Source organism: Schistocerca americana, chromosome 7 (assembly GCF_021461395.2).
Source record: "Schistocerca americana isolate TAMUIC-IGC-003095 chromosome 7, iqSchAmer2.1, whole genome shotgun sequence".
Classification (NCBI taxonomy): Eukaryota; Metazoa; Arthropoda; class Insecta; order Orthoptera; family Acrididae; genus Schistocerca; species Schistocerca americana.
In genome coordinates this window covers 476,545,852-476,568,638 of record NC_060125.1, presented here as the reverse complement: position 1 = coordinate 476,568,638, position 22,787 = coordinate 476,545,852, and the positions used below count along the sequence as shown (strand labels likewise).

The 22,787-nt window shown below is 44.7% G+C and overlaps 1 protein-coding gene across 1 annotated transcript in view; it reads left to right on the top strand.

The window, feature by feature from the left end:
- LOC124623027 (bumetanide-sensitive sodium-(potassium)-chloride cotransporter) overlaps nt 1-22,787 on the top strand; it is a 239,889-nt gene that overhangs the window by 135,228 nt on the left and 81,874 nt on the right. The window contains exons 6-8 of the mRNA XM_047148819.1: nt 12,176-12,315; nt 16,241-16,432; nt 19,378-19,609. Coding sequence (XP_047004775.1) covers nt 12,176-12,315; nt 16,241-16,432; nt 19,378-19,609 — 564 coding nt within the window. The remainder of the gene's footprint in view (nt 1-12,175; nt 12,316-16,240; nt 16,433-19,377; nt 19,610-22,787) is intronic.

Genomic DNA, 22,787 nt, shown 5'->3' with positions numbered 1-22,787 from the left:
GTGGAGTACACTCACCGAATCAAAAGCACAAGACAATATGGCGAAATCATTCGTTCAATGCCTTTCTTTATAAGAATAATGTGTTATAATAATTTTCCCACAGCCAATTTACAGGTCTGTTTTCAAATTTGAGTATGCATATTGTAAGTTGTTTTATATGTAGTAAAAATCAAAAACGACTTACTTCGTATAGCTAAGAGTATTTGGTTGGTTTGCCGGCCGGAGTGGCCGTGCGGTTCTAGGCGCTACAGTCTGAAACCGAGAGCCCGCTATGGTCGCAGGTTCGAATCCTGCCTCGGGCATGGATGTGTGTGATGTCCTTAGGTTAGTTAGGTTTAAGTAGTTCTAAGTTCTAGGCGACTGATGACCTCAGAAGTTAAGTCGCATGGTGCTCAGAGCCATTTGAACTTGGTCGGTTTCCACAAGGCTCCTGTTTGATTTATGTCGGCCCTGTTGACTGCGACTGCCCACTGCTTTAGTCTTTCTTCTTTGCGTGGAAACGCTAACATGCAAAATCCACCTTCGCCTATATTGGAACAACCAAATGCAGCACAACCTGGCATCGTTTACGAACGTCTGCAGAACGAATTACATATGTCAAAAACAATACTATACAATTACTAACATGTTTACTTCAAACATGTAGGCCTACCGACTTCATCACAAAACGCTTCATTATTTCAACTCGTATTTAAGATCGCAAACGCCAATTACGCACTAAAAACGGCATACAACTACATCGAACATGCGTGCACAACGCATAGCAAGTCTCTCAATAATTCAAATACTTTTTAATCGTTTCCAAAAGTCCTCTGAACTTCAATTCAACTCAAAAGCACAGCGAACGTAGGAAGTGCGTGAGACGTTTGGCGCCATTTTTCTGCCAAAGCTAATGAACCAATCATGGGCAACTTCACCTATGGCCACTTTCTCTGTATACAGGCTCTCTAGTGTACCCCAGCTGTCTGTGTCTAGTGTCAATCGTGAAACAGACTCCTGGAAATTGAAATATGAACACCATGAATTCATTGTCCCAGGAAGGGGAAACTTTATTGACACATTCCTGGGGTCAGATACATCACATGATCACACTGACAGAACCACAGGCACATAGACACAGGCAACAGAGCATGCACAATGTCAGCACTAGTACAGTGTATATCCACCTTTCGCAGCAATGCAGGCTGCTATTCTCCCATGGAGACGATCGTAGAGATGCTGGATGTAGTCCTGTGGAACGGCTTGCCATGTCATTTCCACCTGGCGCCTCAGTTGGACCAGCGTTCGTGCTGGACGTGCAGACCGCGTGAGACGCCGCTTCATCCAGTCCCAAACATGCTCAATGGGGGACAGATCCGGAGATCTTGCTAGCCAGGGTAGTTGACTTACACCTTCTAGAGCACGTTGGGTGGCACGGGATACATGCGGACGTGCATTGTCCTGTTGGAACAGCAAGTTCCCTTGCCGGTCTAGGAATGGTAGAACGATGGGTTCGATGACAGTTTGGATGTACCGCGCACTATTCAGTGTCCCCTCGACGATCACCAGTGGTGTACGGCCAGTGTAGGAGATCGCTCCCCACACCATGATGCCGGGTGTTGGCCCTGTGTGCCTCGGTCGTATGCAGTCCTGATTGTGGCGCTCACCTGCACGGCGCCAAACACGCATACGACCATCATTGGCACCAAGGCAGAAGCGACTCTCATCGCTGAAGACGACACGTCTCCATTCGTCCCTCCATTCACGCCTGTCGCGACACCACTGGAGGCGGGCTGCACGATGTTGGGGCGTGAGCGGAAGACGGCCTAACGGTGTGCGGGACCGTAGCCCAGCTTCTTGGAGACGGTTGCGAATGGTCGTCGCCGATACCCCAGGAGCAACAGTGTCCCTAATTTCCTGGGAAGTGGCGGTGCGGTCCCCTACGGCACTGCGTAGGATCCTACGGTCTTGGCGTGCATCCGTGCGTTGCTGCGGTCCGGTCCCAGGTCGACGGACACGTGCACCTTCCGCCGACCACTGGCGACAACATCGATGTACTGTGGAGACCTCACGCCCCACGTGTTGAGCAATTCGGCGGTACGTCCACCCGGCTTCCCGCATGCCCACTATACGCCCTCGCTCAAAGTCCGTCAACTGCACATACGGTTCACGTCCACGCTGTCGCGGCATGCTACCAGTGTTAAAGACTGCGATGGAGCTCCGTATGCCACAGCAAACTGGCTGACACTGACGGCGGCGGTGCACAAATGCTGCGCAGCTAGCGCCATTCGACGGCCAACAGCGCGGTTCCTGGTGTGTCCGCTGTGCCGTGCGTGTGATCATTGCTTGTACAGCCCTCTCGCAGTGTCCGGAGCAAGTATGGTGGGTCTGACACACCGGTGTCAATGTGTTCTTTTTTCCATTTCCGGGAGTGTAGTTTGAGTGTGTTTCAAATGTCTGCGAGTCGTGTAACTGAGGCGGAACGTGGGGACCAGCCCGGTATTCACCTAGTAGGATGTGAGAAACCGCCTAAAAACCATATCCAGGCTGGCCGGCACACGGGCCGCCTTCGTAAGTCCGCCGGGCGGATTCGATCCGGGGCCGGAGCGCCTACTCGAGTCCAGGAAGCAGCGCGTTAGCGCTCTCGGCTATCCTGGCGGGTGTGGCTCTCCCATGCACCATGAATGCAAAATTATACCTCAGTCTGGCGTTTTGGCCTTTTGTGCTGCAACATGATCAACACTCCAGGTGGTGTTTTCCAGTGGAATAACGCTCGCCCAGATACCACGGTTGCAACCCACCGTTCTCCACAGTGTCAACATGTTGCCTTGACATACTCGATCACCAGATCTGTCTTCAATGAAGTGATAGTTAAATCAAGACCATAAGCTGTCGACAGGCGTTGATGCACATCAACGGGGACAGTTGAAAATGTGTGCCCCGACTGGGACTCGACCCGGGATCTCCTGCTTACATGGTAGACGATCTGTTCTTTTTTTCTAATCTAGTTTTGTTTGTTAATGTTCGTTGCACTTTTCCAGGGCGGACGTACCGTGACAGCTGTTCAAGTTCCTCCTTGATCTGTTCACTCAGTCTTTTTATTACAGAGGGCAGTTAACCCTCTGACCGAACACGCTGAGCTACTGCGCCGGCTTTTTTAAAATGAAAATGATCGAATGGCGTCAGTGGCCGAGAGTTCCCAGGCAAGAAATTAGGCCGCCAAGTGCAAGTCTTATTGAGTGCGACGTCGCATTGGGTGACTTGCGCGTCGACAATGGGAATGAAATGATGATGAGGACAGCAAAACACCCAGTCCCTGAGGGGAACCCATCTGAGCCACCGAGGGCACAGAGGATAGTGCGACTGCAGGGATTTATCCCTTGCACGCTCTCCATGAGACCCACATTCCCAACTTAATGTCCACACACTACATTCGTAGTGCCTCTGCCCATTACACTGATTACTCGCGGCAGACAACCTCACCGAGTCCCGTAAGAGTTCGGGCAATCCGTGTACATCCAGCACAGAAGAAGGTCAATAGCCGGTTAGCCTTAACTATATGAAGATGGTATCTGTTCTTTCGTACATGTCCGAAAGAACAGATACCAACTTCATATAGATCTGTCTTCATTCGGGCACATATGCGACATTATCGAACGACAACTCCAGTTTCATTCGCAAACAGCATTGACCGACCAAGTGCAACTGGCCTGGAACTCCATCCCACAAACTGACATCTGGCACCTGTACAACACAATGCATTCACGTTTGCTTGCTTACATTGAAGATTCTGGCGGTTACACCGGTTATTAATGTACCAGTATTTCACATTTGCAATAGCTTATCTCGCTCGTACATTAACCTGTGATCTTGCAATGTAATATCACCTAGATAAATGTACTCCCAAAATTTCATTACTCTACATATTTTTTTTTTTTTTTTTTTTTTGTGTTGCGATTTCTTTCCGTTTGTGTATATTGCGAGGAAACACACGTGTGTGAGGTATCTCTAGCGTGCACTTACAAACCTGATAGTGATGGGAACAATCGGATGAAAACAATCGCTTCATTCGATGGTTGGAAAACAGTCGTTTCATTTGGTTATAGTTAGACGTCTTGGTTGACTTATTCATTCTTTCCTTTGAATGAAACTAGTCTGTGAGAGAAACCGAATGATAACAATCGTTCAGTTGGTTGGACAACTCAAATGGACCAAATGGCTCTGAGCACTATGGGACTTAACATCTACGGTCATCAGTCCCCTAGAACTTAGAACTACTTAAACCTAACTAACCTAAGGGCAGCACACAACACCCAGCCATCACGAGGCAGAGAAAATCCCTGACCCCGCCGGGAATCGAACCCGGGAACCCGGGCGTGGGAAGCGAGAACGCTACCGCACAACCACGAGATGCGGGCTTGGACAACTCATTCGTTCTTTTGAGTGAAACTAATACGTGGGAGCAACCGAATGAAAACAATCGTGTCAATCGGTTGTAGTTTTATATATCGGTTGGCTTATTATTCACTTATTTTATTCCAGTAAAAGCAGTCAGTGGGAGCAATCGAATGAAAAGACTCGACACCGTTGCAGCTTTACGTATTGGCTGAATTATTCATTCTTTCTTTTCAAGTGAAAACACTCAGTAGTTTTTCTGTCGGTTGAACCATGTGCTCATTCTTTTAACTGAAACCGCTCTTGACTGTTTTAGCTGACCGGGCTATCCATTCATTCTTCTGAGTGAAACCAGCCAGCAATTGTCCGCCCCCGGTAGCTGAGTGGTAAACAAAACATCATCATCATCCATAACGTGTTCGGCCAGAGGGTTAGCTGCCCTCTGTAATAAAAAAACCGAGTTAATCGATCAACAACGAACTTAAACGGATGTCTTACGACGTCCGCCCCGATCAGATGCAACGAACAAAAGCGAACAAAATGAGGTTTTTCTTTAAAAAAAAAAAAAGTCACCGCGACAGAATGTCAATCCTAAGGGACCGGGTTCGATCCCCGGCCGGGTCGGAGACTTTCTCCGCTCAGGGACTGGGTGTTGTGTTGTCCTAATCATCATCATTTCATCCCCATCGACGCGCAAGGCATGGTACGCATTTCTCCTCCTTACACGAGGCATCACAACAAAGTTTCACCAGGCAACGCCGGTCAACTGCTGTTTGTGTGTGAGAAATCAGTTGGAAACTTTCCTCATGTCAGCACGTTTTAGGTGTAGCCACCGGCGCCAACCTTGTGTGAATGCTATGAAAAGCTAATAATTTGCGTAGCACAGCATCTTCTTCCTGTCGGTTAAATTTCGCGTCTGTAGCACGTCATCTTCGCGATATAGCAATTTTAATGGCCAGTAGTGTACTTTCTTGTGTTAATTTCTCGTCCTAAGGCAAGGTGGCTTCGTGCAGTTGCACTCAGATTTTAGTGATGAAACAATCGACTATTTTTGTTCACTCGGTTTTTTGAGCCAAATGAACGTGGCGTCAAATTGAAAGACTTGCACCCGGCGAACGGTCTACCCGACGGGAGACCCTAGTCACACGACATTTACATTTTTAGCCAACAATTCTTTATCAGGTGAACTAAAGCAGTGCTACTTCATACTGCCAGAGGTTAGTCCTAAGTGAAGATGTATCTAAGGGGCACACCAAAGTTACCATAAGCAGCATACATGTACATTTAATTATGAACTGAACGGAGTAGTTTTTCCTTCATCATTTAAAAGTGATCCATATACTGTTTTGGAATAAATTGTTCCACGTGCCACTAATGCGTAACTAATTAACCTGACGTATCACTGGGGTAGGCCTGCTATCGCTTAAATTGCCGACCCCAAACGAGAAAACTGTGAAAATTCGGACATGTGGGTCAAATCGGATTGTTTTCCCGGACACAAACAGTCTGCAGATGATAAGTTGGTCGATGAACACGATGTTCCGTGGGAAGCGGGGACATGAGAGGAGGAATGTTTCCGCGCTTGCGTTTCAGAACTAAATATGCCAGCGAGTGCGCGCCTCCTACTGATCAGCAGATATATGAGAGTAACAAGGATTTGTGAGAGCGCATTCATATTCATTGTAGTACTAATCTGGAGTAAGGGAAATGAAATCAGTCTTATACAGCTCAATGAGTAAAGGCAAATAACGTTTAACACATTCATTTGTCTGGCGGGCGGGGCGGTGTCGCCGTGTATGCGAGCGCCCAATATTGGCGGCTTCTTATTGTCTCAATAAAGAAGTCTGGAAAATACAGGGTGTTCCAAAATTGTCTTTGTAACTTTGATCACACATATTTCAGAGATGGGAATAGGTAGGCGTTGTTTGTGGCATAATGTTCATATACACGTAAGGTACTAGCAGCTGCTTAACAGAGTTCAGTGTGTTAAAGCGACCATATTTTCTACAGCAAAATTCGGGACACATTAAAAAAATTAACATTACTAATGAAGTCTGAATTGAACGTAATAAATGAAAACCATCACTTTAATTTGTTACAAAAAGTACGTTAATTTATATTTTATTAGTATCTTCTAATATGAAGGTGTACGACCAGGCATACGGTATTTATCAGTGCTGTAAATTTTCTTCAACATTCTTCTGCATTCTCCAACAGTCTTATGAAAACATTCATCTTAAGTTCACAATAATTCACTTTAGTCACTAACATTGCTTTTGTAATTTTTACAACAAACTGTGTTTTATCACTGCTCCATACATTACTCATTCGAGAAAATACCCTTTCAGTAACAGAATACCGATACAGGTGAAATAAATCGTTTCCTAATTGTTAAATCGTGGACAAATAGGTGGCCCGACATACTTTTGAAAAAATTCAGGGCAGAGCTAGAAAAACGTGATAGTCACGAGAAACGGGGGGACGGATGGCCACCTTAAATGCGTGCGTCGTCTGTAGCACTCAGATTATCTAAGCGATATTCCTGTTCCATGTCCCAGCGGAGGTTCGAGTCCTTCTTCGGGCATGGAGTGTGTGTTTGTCCTTAGAATAATTTAGGTTAAGTAGTGTGTAAGCTTAGGGACTGATGACCTTAGCAGTTAAGTCCCATAAGATTTCACACACATTTGAACATATTTTGTTCCATGTCCGACTTAGGATGTCCTCATTGAAGTGTGCTACTGCTGACCTGATGCGAGCTCACGATTCTTTCCGCCCGAAAAGTAACATGCAATGGTGTTCCACAAGACATGGGTGTCAGGTATGGTCTATACAAACAGTTCCACACACTGTGCCAGCTGCAGGAGGGTGGACAGACGATAACTAACATGGGAAAATAAGAAAAGACAGCTTTAGGTGTGTGTGAACATTATACCGTAAACGGTATCTTTCTACCTATTCCCGTTTCTAAAATATACGTGACCAAATTGCAAAGACAATTTTAGGACATACTGTATGCGCATAGGAAAGCGGCTAAGCGTGCTTACCGCTGCGTTTTTAATAGACTATTACGAAGAAACTACTATAGACCCCCTTTAATGAATTTTAACTAGGGCTTATTACAATCTATTTCCAATCAATCGAATTTCCACAGGCACGACAAAACGTCCAGTTTTACCCCAGACAGTTGTATAGAAATCCCTCCAGCACGCTTCTGTATGCCCTCAAAACTAGGACCATTCCAGGGAAATAAGGACGTATTGCAGCCCCAGTAGGGGGTGCAGAGGTGAGCGCAATGGTTCCCTTAAGGCTATATGAACAAGAAAGGAACCTTACCTCGTTTCAGCGGGAGTTTGCATTCCGTTTTGTAGGCAAAGTGTGATGATGTCCACAAATGCAAAATAATTTTAATATTCAGCCATATATTTATGTGGAAGGTAAATATTTCGCACAGAAAACTACATCATCAGCTACATACGTACGCCCTACGTTTTCAGTTTTACAGGTAGTGTCGTAGCTATTAAAAATTCACAAGCACAAATTTTCAGGACTATCTGCATGGCGTTAGGTATTTGCATGGGGCTACGAGAGATTATTTAATATTTATTAATTCGTTTTAAAACCTTGTTGTATTAAAAAGTTTTTCTATTTAAATAGTTGTTTTCTGGTTTTTAGTCTTGTGTGTGTGAAATTTTTCAATTGATTTCAAACATTTTGATGAGATTGCAGTGGGACATGTGGTAAACTCCAGGTTCATTTCAGTTTCTCTTCAGATGAGACAATTAATATATTGCTTGTACACTGGGATGTCTCGCGAGAAGACCGCGAATGTAAAAACTAGAGAGAATCGAGCTGAGAGGGAAGTTTAGCACCAATCGTTCTTGAGTGCGAAACATTCGCGAGTGGAACAAGGAAACAGGGAAATAGTAGTGATACACCAAATACCTACTCTCTGTCACAGATCAGAAGAGAAAGTGAGTTACTACTGCACTGTCGTCCAGTTTTGAGCTAAGTTGAAAGTCTCAAGTCTGTAGCTTATCGGGATGTTAGTTTACAATCAATTGCAAAATTTGTACCGAACAGACAAACCGACCGAAAAACAAAGTACCCTCTGACACACACCACACTCGAAAGCGAGTTAATATTACAGTATCATTCAGTTCTGAGCTGTGTTGAAAGTTTTAAGTCTCTAGCTTACAGGGAAACTACTTTAAAACAAACAGCAAAATTTGTGCCGAAAAAAAAACAGACAGGCAACCGATCTACTAAAAATGTATTAAAAAGTGATTGTTCATTTATATATACACAAACTACAGTGTAGGACCAGATATTAAACTTTTAAAACCAACCAAAAATTTATTTTCGATGCCACAATTACGAAAATCCGTACTTCAGTAAGTAAATTCATACATTTAGAATGTACTTTATTTTTAGAAATACACAATTTTTATTCGCATCTCCGTGAAAAAAGATAATCTGTCTGTCTCTAAGTAAGTTGTCAACATTAATTATGTTTCATGTATGACCGAAAAGACTGAAAAAGTATGTAAATAAAATTACACAAACCCGGCGAGAACGTGCAAACATTATGTAACGGTCAAACCGACGGACACATCGGTTGTCTCACACTGATCGAAACCATTCAAACGCGATGAATGAGTGAAAACATTCATATAACGACCGCAACCGACGAAGACTTGTTTCAGTTGGTTGTCTCACACTGAAAGAAGCCACTCACACACGGTAAGTGAGTGAAAACATTCATATAGCTGAGACTAGTTTCGTTCGGTTGTTTCATTTGGCTGAAAAAACCGAGTTAACAAAAATAGTCGATTGTCCCATCACTAAAATCTGACTGCAATTGCACGAAGCTACCTTGTCGTAGGACAAGAAATTAACACAAGTAAGTACATCAAAACACACTAAAGTTAAACGAGGTTACGTCCAGTACCTAGAGACCGAGTGAATGGTTGAACGGGAGAATGACAAGATGCTAGCCATGAGATCCGTATAACGAACAAGGGAGGAAGGGCCAAGCGACAAGGCTTACCTGATTACGATTTGTGAGGTCGTGGTGCCGAGTGTTCGTTGTGTAAGCTCGATAGCAACCAACGTAACTGCTGCAAGCTTCAGGACACGAATCATGCTGATCTACATGGACGGTTCTAACACATGGCCGCTTTCGTAACAAAATGGCGGTAATTTCTTCAGTACTACTGTCCACGAAGTGAAATCGTCCGAGATCAGAAACCGAATAGGCTTGAGCGTGGATCTCGGTGCTATCTGTAAAATCGCGCACCGCAGAGCAGTGTGCATCCGCAGTTCACATGTAGCTCCCAACAGCCGTAAATAGCGGGAGGGATCGAACTGTTGGTGTAGCCTCGCACCGCAAGACGACTCGGTTTCTTTGCCTCTCAGGTTCGGACACCTGTTTGGGCGCGAAATCTTCAACGTGGAAAACTGGTATGCCTATTCCACCCTTTGACTTCATCTTCACATTCAAACGTAACGGCCAAGAATTGTTAAGTAAATTCGCTTTCTTGAGTATTTTCTACATTGACCAATGGAGCATGTGAAAATTACTCTGCCTCCTCCGGTTGATGGTCCTCCATATAAGCAATCCTTCTGTGACACTCGTCCGCTGGGCAAAATTACTATAATTAAATAATATGATCGATTTAGTTGTATGACTTGTTGATTGAGGAACCATTCGCACTCAGATTATCATCAATGAGTTCGAAATTCAACTCGAATCTGTGATTTGAATTTTCAAACCAGTTTTATTGGGCTCTCTTCCTTTATGATGGGAACAAGCAAATACAGCCGCTGTGGCCGCGCCCCGTGTTTTATACGCTCTCAAAAAGTCTCTGCGTAACAACGTTCACAAGAAGTTAGATGAACACTGCAACATGTTCTTGTCAGACGATCTATTCCTCAACACATAGGACTCTTAGCTGACAGTTTGGGTCCAAGAAGCACGTAGTTTCTGCTAACGTTACCAAAAGTCGGATAACAGAAGAGGAGTGGATTTTATAGCAGCGGTACAGATTAGCAAACGATACAAAATACGAAACTCTCTCCTTCATCAAAACTATCTCACCGGCTTCTCTTGAAGTATTATACTCTGAAGAGCCGAAGAAGCTGGTACAAGTGGCTAATATCGTGTAGGGCCCCCGAAAGCACACAGAAGTGCCGCAACACTACGTCGCATGGACTTAATTAACGTCTGAAGTAGTGCTGGAGGGAACTGACACCATGAATCCTGCAGGACTGTCCATAAATCCGTAAGAGTAAGAGGGCATGGAGATTTCTTCTGAAAAGCACGTTGCAAGCATCCCAGATAAAGTTCAAGTCAGGGGAGTTTGGTAGCCAAAGGAAGTGTTTAAACTCAGAAGAGTGTTCCTGGAGCCACTCTGTAGCAATTCTTGACGTGTGGGGTGTCGCATTGTCCTGCTGAAATTGCCCAAGTCCGCCGGAACGCGCAATGGACACGAATGGATGCACGTGATCAGACGTGTCACCTGTCAGAATAGTATCTAGACGTATCAGAGGTCCCATGTTACAGCAATCGCACACGCCCCACACCATTACAGAGCCTCCACCAGCTTGAACAGTCCCCTGCTGACATGCAGGACCCATGGATTCATGCGGTTGTCTCCATAATCGTACACGTTCATCCGCTCGATACAATTTGAAACGAGACTCGTCCGACCAGGCAACGTGTTTCCAGTCTTCAACAGTCAAACATCGGAGTTGACGGGCCTAGGCGAAGCGTAAAGCTTTGTGTCGTCCAGTCATCAAGGGTAAACGAGTGGGCCTTCAGCTCCGAAAGCCCATATAGATGATGTTTCGTTGAATGGTTAGCACACTGACACTTACTGCTGGCCCAGCACTGATATGTGTAGCAATTTGCGGAAAGACTGCACTTCTGTCACGTTGAACGATTCTCTTCAGTCGTCTTTGGTCCCGTTCTTGCAGGATCTTTTTCCCGCCGCAGCAATATTGGAGATTTGAGCTTTACCGGATTGCTGATATTGACGGTAACTCATTCATAAAATGTTCGTACGGGAAAATCCCCACTTCATCGCTATCTCGGAGATACTGTATCTAATAGCTCGTCGCCGGCTATAAACCACGTTCAAACTCACTTAAATCTTGTTAACCTGTTATTGTAGCAGCAGTAACCAATCTAATAACAGCGCCAGACTCTTATGTAGGCCTTACCGACCGCAGCGCCGAATTCAGCCTGTTTACTTATCTTTCTTTAGCACTTCAATGTATTTCATTTGATTTACCTATTTGCACAGAAAAGTTGTATGAAAATTCTAAATCATGGAAGACATTATTAATTTATTTTCCCTTCATTACGTTATTCGTTGCGATAAGTTGGTTACCTGTGATTTCCTTCAGTCTATCAGTGTGGGCGAAATAACATTTTTACATTTTACTTCTGTGAAGCTGTGTTTGATCTTCCTGTGAGTGTCTAGATTTTTCTTAGACACACATCTTTGCCGCATGTCTGTAAACTTTTTTGTCATCCATTGGGACCTAGCCTGTTAGCTCTTTTCGGTTATTTGATTCCTACGCTACCTGTACTGCTGCCTCCCCGCCTTATTCTCGTATTTTATTCTTTCTACCATTAATTCGAATACTCCCTTAGTCATCCATGACGTCTTCATGTTTGTTTCCGTTATAGATGTGGTATCCCGTCCTATCTTAATTATAGTCTTCCATTGTATTTCACTCTTACTGAACCACAACAGGAGAAAACGAATAAAGCTAAGGAATGTGTTTTCTGTTACAGCGGACATATTCCAGCAGAACTGGGGTCCAGACTACAGGTATAGTGAAGAGATGAATCAGGATTTCTTTTCGGTGTTCGCCATCTTCTTCCCTTCCGTCACAGGAATTCAGGCGGGAGCCAACATATCTGGTGACCTCAAGGTAAATTCCGCAAAAAATAACTAAATATAGATTCGTACAGAGGGGGCCGAAACTACGAGCCTTTTACACAGAACTATGAAATGGAAATCTTGCATACATCTTCTGGTAAGCGGATTAATATCCTATGTCTTACTACCAAAACAGAACGGCCTGTAAGATTTCGTGGTTTTTTCCGACATTCTTACTAGCCTTAGCTTCAGATGATTGTTGAACAACGTAGTTTGGACCCTTTTTCATAAACATATTGACAGGCATCAGCCCAGACGGTGGTGATAAACTAGCTATGTGGAGGTCAAATATAATCTCTGGAAATGACAAGGAAGAGGAACAGCGGGTATCAATTAAATAAATGTTGGTGCCAAACTGATGTTATGTGGACAAAAGATTCATAATACGCACGGCTTGTCGGAATTGAGTCAGGACACCGTTTTCATGTGGCACAAATGTGATGTCCGGCAGACAATGAAGGATGGCCAACGCAATAGTCGACCGACAACAACTCGGACCAGTGAGAATCTCGCAGCTGTCGCTAAATTGATGAAAGAGGAGTGGCAGATGATGCGTGGGATGCTAGAAAAAACGCTAAACATCTACTCAACAGTAGTTTTAGCGGGCCCATATGAGAAGATGAGCGGGCAGGAGGTGTGCGCGATGTTTGTCCTACTTACATCGAAACAAACGAAAGAATCCAGTTGAACCTCGTCAAGACTTCTTATCCACAATAGAACAGGAAGAAAATGTTTTGACCAAGAGTACAGCTGAAATAAACCGCTGTAATTCCGAATGGACAGGCGAAACATTCCCAAGACCGAAAGAAAGGATGCTTTGAAAAATGAAGGCTGAAGAATAAATTCGTACCTCCAGCTGGAATACAGTAGTAAGTAAGGAATCATACTACAAACTATTAAAACTCTAGCTAGACTCGTACCTAGCTGGTTCAAAGGGCCCCCCTCACCTCTCGTGGTATTTTCCTAGCCGAGAAGAAAGTCTCAGCTTTGAACTGCCGTAAAATGGGTTGAATGGAAACAGTTTTCAACTTTAAAAGAAAAAAAACAGATAATTTTAAAAAGAAATACGAAAATTAGAATTCTATGGGATTATAGGTGTTATGTTTAAACTTACAAGACGGATGAATAAAATCAGCAGTGTTAATCTTCTTCTTCTTTTTCTTCTTATTATTAATTTTGTTATTGTTGTTGTTGTTGTTGTTATTTGGTGTTTGGGATGAACAGGAACAAGTAGAAATCTATTTTGGATCTAGGAGTATCAGAAACAAAATTAATCTGGTTCAAAAAAAAGTTTATTCAAAACAAGCTCTAAAATATTGCAAGAATTTGGTTTTTATTCTCTTTTCTGAACCAAAATTATTATATTTCCAATTACTTTATTGTAACATTAAATTGATGAACTTGGCTTGTTTGTTAATGCAGTAATACACTGACATCGTTTTTAAAAATGATCATATCACTGAATCTATACGTCTTACCATCAGAAGTAACAGTAAGCTTTAGAACAACATTTCCTTGACTAGAAAGTGACTCCTCATCCGTTAAAATAAACGAGTTTAATAGATCTTGTTTGTTCTATTTGTCTCAAATCCTCTGGTGTTTGATTCCCAATCTCCGTTGAGTGTTATTTTCCTATTCTGCCTTTAACAAACAAGTCAAGTTTACTTATCTATAAGTATTGTACCTATGTGAACAATGTGCAATAATTTTACACCATTGTTTCAACTTTTAGATCATGATCGTTCTGTATATACGGAGTGCGTCTGAAAAGTTCGATGAATGGTCTCAGTAAATAAAGGCAACAAGTTATCACCATTAGCAGCAACACACTTCTGACACCGATTGTTAAGGTATTGCAGTCACTTCTTGCGGAATTGCTCGAAGCACCGTGGTCATGCATTGTTGGATATTCACAACTTCTGAGAAGCGTAGGCCTTTCAGGGCTAATTTAAGGTGGGAAAACAAAAAGAAGTCTGCTGGCATCATTATCTTCGGAATAAGGGGTGTGTTGAATACAGTGACGCGTTCAGCAAGAAAGTTGAGTATGCGCTTTGCAACGTGCGGATGGCCGTGTCGTTAAGGAAATTCCACTGCCCACTCCGGTACAGTTCTGGCCGAACCCACCGTAAGCTTTGCAACAACCATTTCGAAACTCCTGCGATAAGTACCGGGTTGACAGTTTGACACTCGGGTAGAAATTCATGATGGATCAAGCCCTTGCCGGCCGTTGTGACCGAGCGGTTGTAGGCGCTTCAGTTTGGAACCGCGCGACCGCTACGATAGCAGGTTCGAATCCTGCCTCGGGCATGGATGTGTGTGATGTCCTTAGGTTAGTTAGGTTTAAGTAGTTCTAAGTTCTAGGGGACTGATGACCTCAGATGTTAAGTCCCATAGTGCTCAGAGCCATTTGCACCATCAAGCCCTTGCCGTTGAAAAAAGGTGGCTTCTTTGAGGGGGCGGGGAATATGATGAGTACCTTGCCACTGACTGTCGCTTGGACTCCGTATCTTTTTGGTAGCACCACATCTCATGTCCTGCAACGATGATTTCCAAAACTTACTGATTCCGATCAGACATGTCGATGAAATCTCCGTATCCATCTGAGTTTGCTTCTGCTCGTCTATCAGCGTGTGGGGTACAAACTAGGCACAAAGCGATGTGTTTGACTGTGATCCGTCGATCATCTCGAACGAGAGTGTCCACACGTTTAATCATTGCAGGAGTCACAGCTGTGTGCGGCCGACTGGCAAGCGGGAGCTCAGACAGATTTGCGCGGCCTTGCGATGATGACAGACGCCTTGCCCAACGACTCACCGAGCTTCTGTTCACTGCCTAGTCTCAGCACACATTCTGCAAGCGGCCATATCTGCGATATTCTTATTTTCCGGCAAAAGAAACAAGGACAGCGCTCTGTTTGTAATGCTCCTCTGTAGCGTATAGCCGGCCGGTGTGGCCGTGCGGTTCTAGGCGCTTCAGTCTAGAACCGTGTGATTGCTACGGTCGCAGGTTGGAATCCTGCCTCGGGCATGGATGTGTGTGATGTCTTTAGGTTAGTTAGGTTTAAGTAGTTCTAAGTTCTAGGGGACTGATGACCACAGATGTTAAGTCCCATAGTGCTCAGAGCCATTTGAACCTTTTTTTTTTCTATAGCGTACAGTGCCGCCACCTATCCGAACTTTGCGAAACAATATGGGCTGAAGTGGGAATATTCCACGATGTCCCACACAAATTCCGCATTTTTTCAACCGAAATTGGACAAGAAGAAAAATGTGTTGCATTGCTTGTCGAATGCACCTCATCTACACTTGCACTGATATTCAACGACCTACGTCGCCGTTTTCCCTAATTTTAAGTAAAACTTCGTGTTTCCACGTTGCCTCATTTGGCGCTGCACTCTGCAGTGACAAGAGTTCTCACACTGATTGAGATAGCTTGGTCGCAGCGTACACCATTGCATCACTTCGATGATTTGCTCGATAGGGTGTGCCTGTTGACATGTTTCTAAATGTGTAAGAGCGGTGCCGACCTCTGTGGTCGAGCGGTTCTAGGCGTTTCCTTCCGGAACCGCGCTGCTGTTACGGTCGCAGGTTCGAATCCTGCCTGGGGAATAGATGTGTGTGACATCCTTAGGTTAGCTCGGTTTAAGTAGTTCTAAGTCTAGGGGACTGATGACCTCAGATGTTAAGTCCTATAGTGCTTGGAGCCATTTGAATTTGTAAGTGCGGGCGCCGCATCGTAACCAGCGTAGTTTTTAACATATGGGACCATTCGCCGAATCTTTCAGATACACTTTGTATGTTTATGTTTGCATCAAGCTGTTGACAGTATGGTTTAATAAACGAACTCTTTTTCTTTTAACTGAAAAGTTTAACGGCAGTGCTGTGAGTTTACTAAACTTGTCCTGGATTGTGCCACAGGACGCGTCGATGGCCATCCCGAAGGGGACGTTGCTGGCGCTGCTGATTTCGATGTTCTCGTACGCCCTGTTCGTGCTACTGGCTGGCGCGGGGGCGCTGCGAGATGCCAGCGGAAACGTCGCCGACCTCGTCAATGGCACCGTGTCCGCCTGTGCTCCACACTGCCAGTACGGACTCCAGAACAGCTACACGGTAACTGCTGCTCTCTCTAGCCCTCACAAACTGAAGCTAGCCGATCGCTGATGTAGTGACGCGAACACTGAGCCCTGCCCACCAGGGGACCGCGCCTACTCGTCATCACTAATTTCGCCCAAATTTATGGTATACTAGTCGAGTACCCGGCGTTGCGTGGGTAACTATTTTTCCAATGAAGCCCCAAAGAAACGCATGCGTATCAAATACAGAGATATGTTAACAGGCAGAATACGGCGCTGTGGTGGGCAACACCTACTCGTATATAAGACAGTAAGCGTCTGGTGCAGTTGTTACATTGGTTACTGCTGCTAGAATGGCATGTTATCACGATTTAAGTGAGTTTGAACGTGGTATTATAGTCGTCGCTCGAGCGATGGGACACAGCATCTCCGAAGTGGCGATGAAGTGGCGATTTTCCCTTACGACCATTTCACGAGTGTACCGTCAATATCAGGAAAACATCAAATGTGCGACATCGCCGCGACAGGACAAAGATCCTGAAAGAACAGGAACAACGACCACTGAAGGGAATCGTTCAACGTGACAGAAGTGCAACCCTTCCGCAAATTGCTACAGGTTTCAATGCTGGGCCATTAACAAGTGTCAGCGTCCGAACCATTCAACGAAACATCATCGATATGGGCTTTCGGAGCCGCAGCCCCCCACTCATGTACCCTTAATGACTGCACGACACAAAACTTTACGCCTCGCCTGGGCTGTCAACACCGACATTTGACTGTTGATAACTGGGAGCATCTTGCCTGGCCGGATGAGTCTCGTTTCAAATTCTATCGAGCCAATTGAATTTTACAGGTGTGGTGACAACCTTATGAATTCATGGACTCTGCTAGTCAACAGGGGACTTTTCAAGTTGTTGGAGGCTCTGTATAATGGTGTGAAGCAAGTGCAGTTGGAGTGATATGGGACCCCTGATACATCTAGATACGACTCACAGGTTGCACGTACGTAATCATTCTGTCCGATCACCTGTATCCATTCATGTCCATTGTGCCTTCCGACGGACTTGGGCAATTCCAGCAGGACAATGCCGCACATCGCACGTCCATAATTGCTACAGAGTGGTTCCAGGAACACTCTTCTGAGTTTAAACACTTCCGCAGGCCACCACACCCCCTCCGGCCAGAGAGGCCGAGCGTTTCTAGGCGCTACAGTCTGGAACCGCGCGACCGCTCCAGTCGCAGGTTCGAATCCTGCCTCGGGCATGGATGTCCTTAGGTTAGTTAGGTTTAAGTAGTTCTAAGTTCTAGGGGACTGATGACCTCAGCAGTTAAGTCCCATAGTGCTCAGAGCCATTTGAACCATTTTTGAACCAAACTACCCAGACATGACCATTGTTGTGCATATCTGGAATGCTCTGCAACGTGCTGTTCAGAGGAGATTTCCACCCCTTCGTGCTCTTACGGATTTATGGACATCTCTGCAGGATTCACGGTGTACTTCAGACATTGGTCGAGTCCATGCCATGTCGCGTTCCAGCACTTCTGCATGCTCGCGGAGGCCCTACACGATATTAGGCACGTGTACCAGTTTTTTGGCTCTTCTGTGTATTAGTCGATTTCCTCCTTCTCTCTCCCTGTCAATATTCTCCTCCACTCTCCTTGTCCAGCTTCACCTCTTCCCTTTCTCTATCCATTTCCTCTCCCGCCTCTTTCTGTCCATCTCCTCCTCCACCTCTCCCTGTCCATCTTCACCTCTTTCACCCCTCTGTCCAGTTCCCCCTCACCCTCTCTCTCTGTCCATCTCTTCCTATCTCATATATGCATCCATGTTTTCCTCCTCCCTCATGGTCTGCTCATCTCTTCCTTCCCCCTTCTCGTTCCAGGTTATCAGTCCCACCCCAATAGGATGTTGCATGTCTTACCCCCGCAGAATCTTTGCCATACAGTACGTAATGTGTACCAGGTTTTGTTGAAATCGAACCAGGTCCTCACGACGGATTTTTTACCCGTGGCTTTGCCCGCGTATGCACGTGCAGGAGTGCTTCTGTGAAGTTTGGAAGGTAGGAGGCGAGGTACTGGTAGAACTAAAGCTGTGAGGACAGGGCATGAGACGTGCTTGGGTAGCTCAGATGGTAGAGAACTTGCCCGCGAGTCTCGGTCCGGCACACAGTTTTAATCTGCCAGGAAGTTTCATATCAGGGCACACTCCGCTGCATAGTGAAAATCTCATTCTGGATGTCGCTGATGAATCACATTGATTGTTACACCAGGACGAGATGTCCAGATTCGCCGTTGACCAGGAGAACAGCTGCTCGAAACATCGACGGCGCTCGGCGCTACAGACGGAGACTGGACAGTCTTATTCAAGGGGGGCTACGGGGCTGTCACCTAGGCTTCTTGACAACTGTCGACTACCTATGAACATTTTTGCTGATCACCTGCATCTCTTCATGCTTGATATTTTTCCTGACGACTGTGCTGTCTTCCTTCACGATAAATGTGCGTCTCACAAGACCAGAATGCTGCTACAATGGTTTGAGGAGCATGATAGTGAACTAACTTTGATGTTTTAAACATCAAATTCGCCTGATCTGAAAGAGTTGGAACACATTTGAGATGCTATTGGCGGCAGTACCGCATCCACACAAGGCAACTTCCCGTAATTTGCAATAACTGCGTGACTTGTGCTTAGATTTCTGGTGACAGATACCTCCAGAAACCTGACACGTACACGTCAAATCCATTCGATGCGGAATCGCTGTTGAATTGCGTTCGTATGCGGACTAGCCCACTATTAATCAAGTAGTAGTAATGATTGTGCTCATCCGTGTGTGTGTGTGTGTGTGTGTGTGTGTGTGTGTGTGTGTGTGTGTGTGTGTATGCTGCCCCTCAGGCGAAGCTGCTGGCCTTGGTGTGGGGCCCCCTGACCTACTCGGCTGCTTGGTTTTGCCTATCAGTGTGTGCGTGTTTCCCGGCCCTCAGGTTATGCAGCTGGCCTCAGCGTGGGGCCCCCTGATCTACCTCGGCTGCTTCGCGGCCACACTGTCCACGGCGCTGACCAACCTGCTGAGCGTGCCCCGTATCATCCAGGCGGTGGGCATTGACCACATCTACCCTGGGCTCATCTTCTTCAGCAAGGGCTATGGCAAGGCGGGCGAGCCCTACCGCGGATACGTGCTCACATTCTTCGTCTCCGCGGGCTTCCTGCTCATTGGTGAGTAGCAACCCTAAACATCACAGTCTTTGAAGAATCGAGCTCCATATATAAAACAGCTTCAAACGTCTGACTACTTTAGAAATGAGTTAATGGATTAAATATTTGACTTTAGGCATTCAAGCGAGAAAAAGTTGAGAAAAGTTTTGAAATTGTGCTTAAAGTTTGTTGGAAGGCGACAAGTGCTCTCATTATGAAACACTGGATCAATATAATCTGGGTAATTTGAGCGTCATTTTATGCAGAAGGTAGTTTTGACGCATCTAAATATCTGTGACGTCATATCTCCTGAACTATATCATACAGTGATGTAATTTTACGGGTGTAGCCAATGGTATATGTGGATACTGCCTGGAACCTGTGTGCGAATAGAGACGGTAGCAAAGAAGTAATAAATTAAAACGTTATATCTGGTGCTGAAGTTTTAATGTATGAACAGCGGAAATGTAGAAGCGATGAACATTTCTGCTTTCGTCATTTTGTGGGGGTATAGTGACCGGAATATGATAACCCCGACTGGCCGAGGAAATCGCAGCGAGTCTCCTGAGAATAAACAAGTGAACAGCAACTAAGAACAACAGACAGTTGAGACGAAACCTGAGATACAGCGAATTCGGAAACGAGACAATGGTGTATACTGATACCAATACAACTGCTTAAACAAATCAGGATTAACAGCAGAGCTGACGGGCTGCTGGCTTCAAAGGGCTGCCGCGACTGCCGAAAGGCCGGTACAGAGGGCGTGTCCTCGCGGCGGTGCTTGCAGCGATGATGGCAACCCTCGAAGATTCCAGCAGTGCTGTCTAGCGACCGTCTTCGAGGTCCATGCCTTCAGATGGGCTTACAAACTCGCCGGGCTGGGATGTCAGATCCTTCACTTCTGAAATTAGTATGTAGCATCGGAAGCACCCAGGACGATGCTAGGCACTGAAGCCGGTCGACATTATTGTAGATTCCGTAGCTTACCTGAGTGACAGAGTCAGAAATTAGGCTCTGATGTGCCACAGGCTACACGGTCCATTTGTCACTCTAAGATAAAGGCTGAATCTACGTTATATCCATGAAATGAAGCGGATTATTTACAACGAACTTCATGGGGGAATGAATATACTGTGACGCCATAGTCAGAATTCCCAATTCCTTAAACAGATGTCTAAAGATGATCGTGGATGAGCATCACGTATTATTCGTACAGCATGTTTTTGAACAATGAAGACTTCCTTCCTTAAAGATGAGTTTCCCCAGAACCTTATTCTATATGACATTGTTGAATGAAAATATTCAAAACACGTCAACTTACTGATTCGTCTCACCCCAAGATTTGCAATGGTTCTAAGTGCCAATATGGCTGAGCTAAGTGGTTTTAAGAAGGTCCAAAACATGCTTTTTCCAACTGAAACTCTCATCAAGACGTCCAGTAGCTCGGTACGGGCTTTTGTTGAAGTTTCGAGAACATACCTTCACCAAAGAGTCAAGCAGTATATTGCTCCCTCCTACGTATATCTCGCGAAGAGACCATGAGGATAAAATCAGAGAGATTAGAGCCCACACAGAAGCATACCGACAATCCTTCTTTCCACGAACAATACGAGACTGGAATAGAAGGGAGAACCGATAGAGGTACTCAATGTACTCTCCGCCACACACCTGCGGAGTATGGACGTAGATGTAGATGTAGATGTAGATCATCATGGAAACTTAAGAATTTTGTATTTTCCACACTATTCATTGTTTCCTCACCACATATTACACTTACATTGGTGAGCAGAACTGAATATGTTGTGTCTTTTTAAAATTGAGGGCGAGATCCATTTGCAGAAAACCTGTCAATGATACTTTTAAGAAAATTGTTTACCATTTCTTCTGTTGCTGTATGTATGCTTCGATTGAACACAATACTAGTGTCACCTGCTAAAACGACTAATTCTGCTTGTTATATAATAGACAAAAGATCGCTTACATATATGAGGAACAATAGCAGACATAAGGCTGACCATCGAGAGGCCCTTTACGTGTTTTCTCAGTCAGAATACTGTGCCCGAACTGCAATGGTTGAATTACTAAGTATGACCTCCTGCTTTCTTTTGGTTGGATATGATACTATCCATTGATTGCCTATTCCATTGATACAAATTGATACCGAAGATGTTGAACTGGGAAAACTATTACAATTTCACTCAACTATCCGCTAGTTTTTTCCTCTTTTTAATGACTAGCTACATGGTTATTATTAAAACTTTTCGTACTAATGTGTAACTATATTCGTTTTATATATGGAAAGGGAAGGTTGGTACATTTGTATGCCTCTCACAGATATATGTGTCTGTCAACGGCAGGACACTCCTCACTGAAAAAAACAAACAAATATGAATACCAGGGTTTCGAACAGGGATTCTCTTGCACCGACACATGAGAAACAATAAAATGTCAGCGGAACTTAATAAATACAGCTCCAGCACATTTGAACTGTTAGCGTTGATGTCACTTTATCACGCTGAATATTCACTCATTTCATTTCCGTCTATCCCTTCGTTTCATTTCAGTGCATTTAATTAACTGTATTCATAATGTGTAAAATAAAATTCTCGTAAGTACCGCCAAGTATGAACTAGAATACGAGAGAAGTAAGGCACCCGTATATCAAATGCTGATGCTGATGTTGACATAGCCAATGAAACAGGAGATGACCCGATAGCCACAGTAGAGGTAGCATCAGCTTGAACATTGACTAGAACATCGGCTTTAATCATGATGCGTCTTTTAGTTCATCATCTGGGTACTGAATGGTCAACATGGCAATCTAGCAAGCAAGGGTGTCCACAACGGAAAATTCCGTTTGCAGGTTTCACAGCTGCACTGTAAATACAAGTGTGAAACGAAGTGTGCACATCCATAAGTGTCACCCTTAACCAGGACAAAGTCATCACTGATAAAATTATTCAGTCATTTGTAGAATTCACTCATTGGTGGATTCTCGGGAATATTGGCCGTCGTCCACTAAAATTTCTTTATCCTAACTTTCAGTCTTTCTAAGCTGGTCTAGGCGCGGAAAAATCATAAGTATCTCCTTGTTGTGCACGTATGTAATAAAATTAGTCAGGTTTTTGTGATTTTTCGTTGGTAGATTTGATCTGGTAATTGATTCTCGGGCATATCGGTAGTCGTCAACTAAAATTTG